The sequence below is a fragment of the Solanum pennellii genome, chromosome 7 (genome assembly GCF_001406875.1).
Source record: "Solanum pennellii chromosome 7, SPENNV200".
Taxonomy (NCBI): Eukaryota; Viridiplantae; Streptophyta; class Magnoliopsida; order Solanales; family Solanaceae; genus Solanum; species Solanum pennellii.
Genome location: NC_028643.1, coordinates 72,008,117 through 72,018,055, shown reverse-complemented (window position 1 = coordinate 72,018,055; position 9,939 = coordinate 72,008,117). Strand labels below are relative to the sequence as shown.

At 32.0% G+C, this 9,939-nt stretch overlaps 2 protein-coding genes across 4 annotated transcripts; both read right to left on the bottom strand.

The window, feature by feature from the left end:
• Window positions 1-593: 593 nt before the first annotated feature.
• On the bottom strand, window positions 594-5,340 carry LOC107024342. 3 transcript variants are annotated; one of them, XM_015225303.2, is made up of 4 exons: window positions 4,285-5,340; window positions 2,898-3,428; window positions 2,542-2,763; window positions 594-1,077 (listed from the first exon to the last, which is right to left on the bottom strand). In XM_015225303.2, exons 1-3 carry the CDS (start codon window positions 5,092-5,094, stop codon window positions 2,653-2,655), a joined length of 1,452 nt encoding a protein of 483 aa, XP_015080789.1. In that variant the 5' UTR covers window positions 5,095-5,340; the 3' UTR covers window positions 594-1,077; window positions 2,542-2,652. The 3 variants fall into 3 exon arrangements, with proteins under 3 accessions (XP_015080789.1, XP_015080790.1, XP_027774566.1); XM_015225304.2 differs by having other exon boundaries at window positions 2,898-3,191; window positions 4,285-5,334; XM_027918765.1 differs by lacking the exon at window positions 594-1,077 and adding an exon at window positions 1,866-2,392 and having other exon boundaries at window positions 4,285-5,334.
• Window positions 5,341-6,013: 673 nt separating this feature from the next.
• On the bottom strand, window positions 6,014-9,517 carry LOC107025245. The gene is made up of 3 exons (XM_015226041.2): window positions 8,721-9,517; window positions 6,610-7,146; window positions 6,014-6,124 (listed from the first exon to the last, which is right to left on the bottom strand). The coding sequence occupies exons 1-3, from the start codon at window positions 9,504-9,506 to the stop codon at window positions 6,014-6,016; spliced, it is 1,434 nt and encodes a 477-aa protein (XP_015081527.2). The 5' UTR covers window positions 9,507-9,517.
• Between the last annotated feature and the right edge of the window lie 422 nt (window positions 9,518-9,939).

The following is a 9,939-nucleotide window of genomic DNA, read 5'->3' as shown; positions in this document are numbered from 1 at the left end:
TATATATATATATTTGAGCTTCTTTACTTATAATAATAATTTAATTAATGACATGGATGAATCATAATCGATCACGAGTAAAAAAATGATTTTACAAAATCGAAACTGTTTTCCTTTAACAGATAATGACATGGATGGACCGTTTTCTCAAACGGACTTGAAATTACTTAAATCAGCGAAACTTTTAATGAAAAACATACTCGCATAGATAAATCTTTTCTCAAAATTTGATATATGACATAATTGAGCCTTTTCAAAATAAGAAAAAAGAATTTTGATATGGATTCTAAAATCAAATTAAACAAGAGACGTTATGAGAAGATATTCGCCCTTCGTTTATTTTGACAACAAAAGTAGTTATCAACTTATGAAAATCTGACTATTTTAGAAGTTAATTACTTAAATTCATGTTGGATTACAATATTACAAATCTAGACATTTGGACTTTGGACATGTATTTGACGTATCCAAATACGTCCAGATCATATATCTATGATAGATGGAACAAAAATTAAATGTAATTTGTTCCAAACACTATATTCAAGTGAACTTACATGTATCTACTCTCTCACAGGTACGCTTATGGAGTTAAATTTGATATTGAATACATGCATTTATTTATTTTTTTGATAAATTTAATTTCGAATATGTTACAGTAGTTGTTTGATCATTTTCTCAATATTTGCAACTGTATCTGGCAAATGTAAGCAAGAACTGTTTTCAAAACCACAGTTTGATCTGGGTTAATCTACATTTCTGGTAATATATGCCACCTTACTAAACTATCCTGAGGCCTGTCTAGGCTCATCTTTCTCCAGTAAAAAAATCAAAAAATTAAACTAATCATAGTTCATAAAAACACAACAATATTAACTTCAATCCGTGGTATGGCGGAATACACCCAGAGAAATTATAAGCAGAGAACTTGCTTTTGCCACGAGATCCATGGAATCGACGAGCCACCAAGGTTTCAAAAGAGTGATTACTACTCTTTCCAGAAGAGATGCAACACACATGACACCCCTCCTACAAGAGTTCCTTAGTAATACAGGAGGTAAGAGTAACAATCGCATAAATCTGCAATGCCAAGGAGAAGAAAATGAACTTCACTAAGAATTCAAATCCCCGGGAATAGGCACAACAGGCAACAATAGAATAACTCGTAGCAAGTAAGTTAAACCTCAAAACAATGCTCTAAAGAGAAAGCCGGAAGGAAATGAAATTCAAGGCCTGTACATTTCATACTTCGGTTCAAACAGCTGAATCTATCATGACATTATAGTGATGCTCTATACCAACTATTCAAATAACAGGAAATTCAAACCTTAAGACAGAAGTCTTGAAAGGCATTCAATTCGAAAAATACTAATAAAAGAAGAAAAAAATGGCAAGCTTTAATAGACAAGATGGTGTGTGCTGAGTCTGCTAAATAAAGCAGCAATAGCCAGCAAAATTCATGAATAATTGTTCCACACATCAATTTCAAATCTCCGCATACATGTTTGCTTTACATCACAGTTTGCTCAGAGATTCTTGGAGCTAAAATGCAGTCTTTTCTAAACTGAAGATAATTTATAAGGAAGGAGTTGAAAGATACTTAGGATGAAAAGCATGAAATACCACTAAGATAAATGTTACCCCCATTCAACTATTCTAGTGGCTTCCTTGTACTTACAACAAGATTACCGTGCCAAGCCTATATTGATACCTGTAATTTTTGCAATTTTCCTTCCACAGTTTTGGTACACACTGTATACAAATTTACCTTTTAAGTACGATTTTTCTTTTGTTATTAATTTGTTAGAGACTCAATAGTAATGCATCAGCAAAAGCTAATTAGTTTGTTAGTGGCTCATATTCTAAAATTGATGGATCTTGCAACTAATAATTTGACAGAGAGAAATCAAACACGGCCAAAGTTTCATAGAAAGTTGGAACTAATGTCATGTGTTTACGTCTCTCTCAAACACATTGAAGTTCCATGTATCCTTTCTGTGCCTCTGGTAGTTATCATTTCTCTAGGAGAAATTTATTTTAACAGATTCGGAGAGTCTTTCTTCTCCCTGAAATAGATGTTTGAGATGCATTAATATTTATCACACACTAATGATGTCATGTTTCTTTAAAGACAACATGGATATGGATGACAGGCAAGCCCATATTTCTTGGATTTGATAGGACTAGGATTCCTGGGTTTTGACAATGGCCAGCCACCTTTATCTTAAGAAGAGCAAGAGGCCTCGGGCATAGCAGGATGAACCAATGTGAATGAGTGTAAGCTTTGTTGCCCTAACGCGATTGGTGTTGACCACACTAGGTGCTACCGTGGTAGCAAGAGAGCCCAGACGATATGAGTTACTAACTTCAAGTTTCAACGCCAGCCAACATTCTTCTGCGACTAGGCGAATAATATTGCATATGAGAGTAAGACCTTATATGATTTAGAAATAGCACTGGGAGAAAGAGTCTTCTGTGAACCAAAGCAATCAATAACAGGTGGAAAAAGAAGGCATGTGATGTCTTTCTAACAAGAAAGGGTACCTTATAAAATTCAGAAATCGGAAGAGAGAGTTCTATCAAGAGACTGCATAACCCTCCGCTCGTCCAAACCATGGATTGACAGGCCGTTTGTCGAGCAATTTTAAGTATCATTTAAGTCTGCATTGAGATCAACTCATCATGCCCACATTGTCTAATACCAACTATCATCGTCTCATTGATAGGTGCTGAAATGTCACAGCATGGTCGGCGAGGTGCCTTCAACTGATTCAGGAAAATCAGGAAAATTAGACATTCAGCAGAAGCAGCATGAGACAGAAATACACCACAAACAAAGGCACAGTAATAATAACAAGACAAGGAAAACAAAGTCCTGGGTCCATAGGCATGCAGAGTACCTGTTCAACATCGAAGTCTAACTTCTGCGAGAAGACCCTTATATTTACCAACTTTTTTGTAGGATTTCTTCTAACACAATTCCCAACACTGTGTCTTGTATACTCAGTCCATATGCCATCTATACTAGAAAGCACCTTTTTCAAGAAGAACACATCAGGTTTTTTGCATGGATCACTAGGATTGACTCTAGTGTTGAGCATATAGCTTGCGGAAACATTTTTACCCCTTTTCCATGGTGTAAATGTTCGCTGCAGCGAGAGAAGATCTGGAAGAAGTTGATTCCCTTCAAACACCTGAACGGCATAACCCCATGCAACTGAAACGGTCAGTAAATTGGACTTGTCATAGCACACAGTTTGTTCCAAAATCCTAGCTGGATCAGCATGGACAGCTTGGAAGAGATGGTCCACTGCTTGAATCCTAGTCATGCCAGGAAAAAGTGGCTCCACGACGTCCAAGTGATGAAGTGATAACAAAGGTGATAATGGATGTGCAGCAAGGATACCAAACAGATTTCCTCGGACATCAACCTATTTATAATGAAAGCAATTTCGACTTAATACACAAAACTAAAATCAAGAACATCCTAGGTAGCTTATATACTCACATGAGCACCCTCAAAAGGCCAGTTCATTAAACTTCCATTAGCAAAGAAAATATTTGAGGTTAAGTGAGGTTACTCGTAAGCTCACAATAAGGTAGCATGCCAAACTACTCCCTCATCCAATATATAGTATTTTCTTTTTAGTCTTTCCCAAAAAAGAATAACACTTTTCTATATTTAGTAACAACTTAACTGTAAAATTCTCATTTTACCCTTAATGAGATAGTAAATATATATGGCTTATTTGCGACCACAAGTTTCAAAAGTCGTTCTTTCTTAAACTCCCTGCACACTCAAACTGTCACATAATTTAGGATGGAGGGTGTATAAACATAAAAAACATTAAACACTATTTGTATCAAACGAGCCTTATTTCAACTATCATCACAATTGCAGAACTACAATTGACGGAAAAAAAAACAGTTATGTTCTTTGATAACATTCTAAACAGATTGGCCATAGTTTCATATGCTGCTAATCAAATCAACACAAGATATCAAAAGTTCAAATATTTGCCAGTGATACGCAAACTTGACAAAATTTCACATAGTACTAACACGCTTTATCATTTGCCTCATTTTTTCACTAAATTAGGAATACATACATCTAACAAATGAATCTTAAGGTCATCTCATAAAAACCAGCTTCAAAATTCATCTTGTTCTATTAGTTTATAGTTCAAGTTTTGTTAATGAAATCCAAACCCCAGACACAACAACTACAACATACCCGTTTAATCCCACAACTGGAGTCTAGAGAGGATAGAGTGTACGAAAAGTCACCTGGTGGAATCCAGGTTCATGAGTTAAATGTACTCCGAGCTCAGCTACACAAGAAAAAATCCTGGAATCACTTCCATACAAATGAGGGTACCTAATCAAACAAGAATCCAAAACCCTAGCTAAAACCTTAGCCAATGGAGCACTAAGTGCAAACCCACCCCCTCCAAATGCCATATCAAATGAATACTTCTCATTTTGCTCAAAACTCTCCGAATTATACCCAACATAATACCACTTCTCACAATCATATTTCGACAAAACTCTAACCAAATTATCCGTAAAGAAAACAGTATCATCATCCCCAAAAACAAACCAACGGGTATCATTCAAGTTCACATTTTTAACCAAATCAAAAGTATCTTTAACAATACGAGCAATCCGAATCGCCGAACGACGACCCGCCGGGAATGAATAAGGAAACTTAGAAGTATCCGATGAAACAAGAATTGGGGGAGATGAAACAGAGAGGGTAGAAATGGAAATCGGGTCGTCAAGGAAAACGACAGCATTTGTGGAATTGGGTTTGTACCAGAGGTTAATGTAAGAGAGACGGTTAGAGAAAGAGGAAGAAGAAGCGGCAATTGAGAAGAAGAGGTGTGAGATTGATAGATTAGTGGAAATTGAAAGGGTTTTGGAGAAATTGGGATTTGGATTGAAGGAAGTTTTGGGGGTATGGATGTGATGAAGAAGGAAGATGAGGTAGAAGATAACAAGTGTGGAGAAGATTAAGAGAAGATCTTTGAGACGATTTTGTGTTTGAATGAATCTTGGAACCATAGGCATTTCTACTGTGTTCAAAGAACTAAACATGGAGAAAATTATGATAGTGATGATTGTAACTATGGAAATCGAACTGTATTGTGAGCAGATCTCAGTTTTTGGTTCTCTCTGTTTTTTTGTTTTGTGTTTCTGAATTTGAATATAAATCTGAAAAAATAGATCAAAATGATGATATGTGAGGGTATGCGTTTGATATTCATATTAAAATTTGATAAAAAATTTCACGATAAAGTTAATAATTCTTTTAACAAAGGCTACTCAACATGCAATAATCCAAGGTGGACTAGATTTATTATGGCATAATATATAATTATGTCTTTTAATTTTCTTTTATTTTATATTTATTTTTTTTAATTTTAAATATACACAAAAAGATATTTGAATGTGTATGAAATTAAATAAGACAAACATGTCTTATGTAACATTCTACGTGGTAATTTAGAATTCTACGTGATATTAAATATGTATTATGCCACAATCCACGTAGGACTAATAAATGATATATATATATCATTTATCATCCTAGAGATAGCCTTGTCCATGTAAAGATTTATAAACACAAGCATTTTATTTATTAAAAGAATATGTAGATATATGATTTATTAATATAATAATTTAAGATATTTTAATACCTCGTTTATGAACTTTAGTTTTCTCCATTGGTTAGATTATATAAGAGTTGAAAACACTATAGATTTCACCAATTATGATACTTTTATGTCTACGAGGGGAAAATACATTTTTTTTAAAAATCACTATCTAAATATAATATCAATCAACTTAATTTCAAATTAGTGATCTCAAATCCTTAATTTGAAGTCATATCTAGGCGGATCCTAAATCATCAAATTATGGTTAGTCCAAGTTATAATGGTCACAAATGCTTCTAACAATAAAACAATATTTTTTTTCTCCACAAATAGAAGAGTTTATAAACAAATTATAAATTTTAGGGAGACATTGTAATTAACTCATCAACCCCACATGGTCTGATATGAATATCCATGGAATTCTGGGACGATAATGATATGTCACAACATTGACGACGTGGTGCCCTGACCTGAAAACATTTCAAAGGCACAAAATATTAAAATAAAAACTTTACTTTAAAATAATATCAAACAAGTTTGTAAATAGTTCACAAGTAATTCAAGAAAAAAGTTAAAATTTGCAAATATTGAATGATACTTGTAATCTTGGCGAATTATTTTTCATAAGTAATTCGGTCCCGTGAGAATACATGTCAAAAAATATAATTAGTTTTGATTTCTGTTGAAAATTGAACGTGAAATCTCATGATGCGCAACTTACATTATTGATCTGGTCACTAGGCCATACTCTTTAATGTTTTTTTATTTATATATTTTTCAACATCAAAATAACGACAAATAACCTATCGCCTGTAGTAAATATTCATCAATCCCCTTAGCTTGTTGATGCGTTTCATTCTGTATTTTATTTTTTTTACTTGAAGTTTTGATTCCGCAACTAATAAAAAGAAATGGAAGAAGCAAAATAACAATGATTATAAACATAAATGTGTACCTGTCTAGTATTTGTATCCAACTTGCTAGAGTGGACTCTAATCTCTTCCAAATTCTTGATTACTTTATTGCCATCTTTTGTGCAAGTTTTTCCCACAACTCTATGTCTTGTATAATTAGTCCAAACTTTATCTCCATTTGAATCAACACTATCCAAAAATGCAACCATTTTCTTGCAAGGTCCCCTAGATTCCACCTTTGTCTTAAACATAAAATATGGTCTTCTCTTGTCTTTATCCCATGAATCAAACGATCTTAAAACTGTTATAAGCTCAGGGACTTTAATATTGCCCTCATATACTTGTATCGCGTAACCCCATGCCACCGCGATAGATAATGAGTTTTCCCGATCGTAACAAATAGTTTGTTGTGATATTCTTGCAGGATCAACATTAGCAGCTTTGAAGAAATGTTGTAGAGCTTGAATTTTGGTCATGTTAGGGAAAATTGATTGTACATCTTCTATATGATGAAGGGAAAGTAATGGTGATAATGGATGTGATGAAAGCAATCCAAATAAATTTCCCCATAAATCATCCTGACAATAAAATAAAAAGAGATGAAATATTTATTATAAATAAGTAGAAATTTTTTATTTGAATAGATGAATATATAAAGCAAGATGTAGAGGCGTTAAAAATAAAGAAATTGTTGAAATTTTAGTTGGGATATTTTTTAAAAAGATTTTTCCGCATTTGAACAAGACAGATTATAGTAGATTTAGTTAATATAGGTGTGAAAGATTTTAAAAAATTTATTTTTATAAGTCTTCTTTCATAAATAATCAATAGTATTTCTTTTGCGGAAAGTCTAAATCGATTTCAAAATTACAGAAAAAAAGATTAAGCAAAAAATGTGAATGCTCCGCACTATAGAGATGGCTTTTTGGCGATAGGATTGGGATTGGTCTCACATATCATTTCTCAAGTTTATCGCTCGAAAGGACTATCCCAAAATACTTGATAAAATCATATGTTTTAGATTACAACATAAAAATCATTTTAACTATGTCAATGCCTTTAAAAATGAGACATATGCTTTATATTTGAATTTGAAGACCCAATATTTTTAGTAATAATAAAATTATTATAAGCTTTTTTAAAAGTAAAATAATATACTATATCTTTTAATTTATTTAAATTTCATTTAGTTAGTTTCAAAACATTAAAAATGTTTCTTTCCTTTTTGTCAATTTTCAAAAATATAACTTCCATGTGGGATGTTTAAAGTCACAAGATTAAAAATTTTTGATATATACATTTTCAGTTTAAGACCATAAAAAAAAATTATTACAAAGAAAGAAACAATTTTACTTCTCAAAAATAACAAATAAATAAAAATTAGTCTCTAATTTTTATTTTATTTTTTGTTGTGGGCCATTATCTTGAGCCATCCCCTAAACTATGTTTATTCAAATTTTTAATCTATATTATTGATCTCACTTCCAAATTATTTGGAATTAGTTGTATGAACCATTCACAATTATATTATGCATTATTCCAAAAAAAATATAGTTGAGAAAATAAGATTTATCATATTTGACTATGTCAAAGAGAAAGACTTCCAAATAGGAAGGACTATCTAAAGGAATATGAACAAAACATTGGAAAAACAAGAATGAAAGATGAAAAAAATTCATAATTCTTAAGATTAGGTTTCTTAGAAGTTTCTTAGAATCGATCAGTTAATAATTAGTATTAGAATTAACTATTTATATACGAGTGAATTTTCAACACAAATAAAAAGTATTTATCAAATGTTTTTTAGTTCTATTAAATTCATAACTAAAATTTAATATCTACCTTATTATCATTAAAAAAAAGTTTGAAATTAATAATGTGCTATTTATTTTCGAATTAGCTTGATTCATTTTGTGAGCTAAATTAAATTAGATCAACTCTAACATGTTATACTTAAAATTTTAATTATCGAACACCATACGAAAAGTAATACAATTAGCAATATTTCTCATATTAATTCGACGAAACAAACACATTTTAAAACATTTATCAAAATTTATGTAATTTCATTCTATATGACAACTGATTCAGAACGAAGCTAATATAACTTTTAGAAGTAAAAGAAAGCAATGACATTAAATGTGTTACTTACTTGATGAAAACCAGGTTCATGTGTTAAACTTACTCCAAGCTCAGCCAAACAAGAGAAAATCCTAGCATCACTTCCATAGAGACTTGGATATCTCATCAAACAAGAATCCAAAACCCTAGCTAAAACCATAGCTAAAGGTTGACTTATTGCATATCCACCACCACCAAATGCCATATCAAAAGAAAAATAATTATTTTGAACATAACTCTCTGAATTAGACCCTATATAATACCATTCATTATGATCATATTTTCCCAACATTTTCACCAAATTATCCACAAAAAATATCGTATCATCATCCCCAAAAATGTACCATCGCACGTTAGAATCGTTACGCGCGATGACTTGTTTAATCATGTACGTTAGGCCAAGGGCGTAACGTGCACCCGCACGATGTGTATATGGGAAACGAGACATGTTTTCATAAATAAGAATCGATGGTAGATCGGTATTTTTCGGAGATTTATAATTTTCTGACAAAGGGTGGTCTAGAAAAACGTAAGTTTTTGTAAAATTAGGTTTGTGCCATAAACGGATGAATTCTTTTCGTTTCGAAAAGGTTTTAGAGGAAGATGCAATTGAGAACACAAGGTGGTTGACGGTGGTGGTGGTGGTGGTGGTCGGAGATATTTTTGTGGTGGTGGTGACGGTGGCGAAGGCGGAGGAGAAAGAGGTTAATTGGTGGAGGATGGATGAATGATAATTGAGAGTAATGAAAAAAATTGAGATAAAAATAAGTATCAATGAAATGTCTTTGAAGCAAAATGTGTTTTTGAAAGCTGACATTTTTAATGTGATATAAGAATTTGAGTGAAGTGAAATGACTTAACTGAAATGATTTGTTGTACATATTTTTTTGGGACAGATTCAATGTGTTTGAAAATGTATTTTAGTATACAATTACAATATCTTTGTAGATCTCATGAATCTTAGACTGGATTATAAATACTTAATTATTAATTTATTATACCTTAAATTGAGGCCTATTTGGAAGGATCTAATAATCTATGGAATATAATTATTTGGCTAACAAAGAATTGAATGTAATTGAGATGAAATAATTACACTTTATATATCTCAATGAAGGGGAATATGGTATAATTAAATTTGAGTGTAATAAATTACTGTTTGACTTGTTTGTTTGGTCAAATAACTACTTGATTACTAGAAAATTAGATCTAATTGAGAAGAGATAATTACCCTCCCTAATTCTCAAGGG

Coding starts and splice junctions, on each gene's coding strand:
- LOC107024342 (XM_015225303.2), bottom strand. CDS start 5,094: ATGTTTAGTTCTTTGAACACAGTAGAAATGCCTATGGTTCCAAGATTC. Junction 3,429..4,284: donor ATGAACCTGGATTCCACCAG/GTGACTTTTCGT, acceptor CATTATAAATAG/GTTGATGTCCGAGGAAATCT. Junction 2,764..2,897: donor TAGACTTCGATGTTGAACAG/GTACTCTGCATG, acceptor TTCCTGAATCAG/TTGAAGGCACCTCGCCGACC.
- LOC107025245 (XM_015226041.2), bottom strand. CDS start 9,506: ATGTCAGCTTTCAAAAACACATTTTGCTTCAAAGACATTTCATTGATA. Junction 7,147..8,720: donor ATGAACCTGGTTTTCATCAA/GTAAGTAACACA, acceptor TTTTATTGTCAG/GATGATTTATGGGGAAATTT. Junction 6,125..6,609: donor TGGATACAAATACTAGACAG/GTACACATTTAT, acceptor AAATGTTTTCAG/GTCAGGGCACCACGTCGTCA.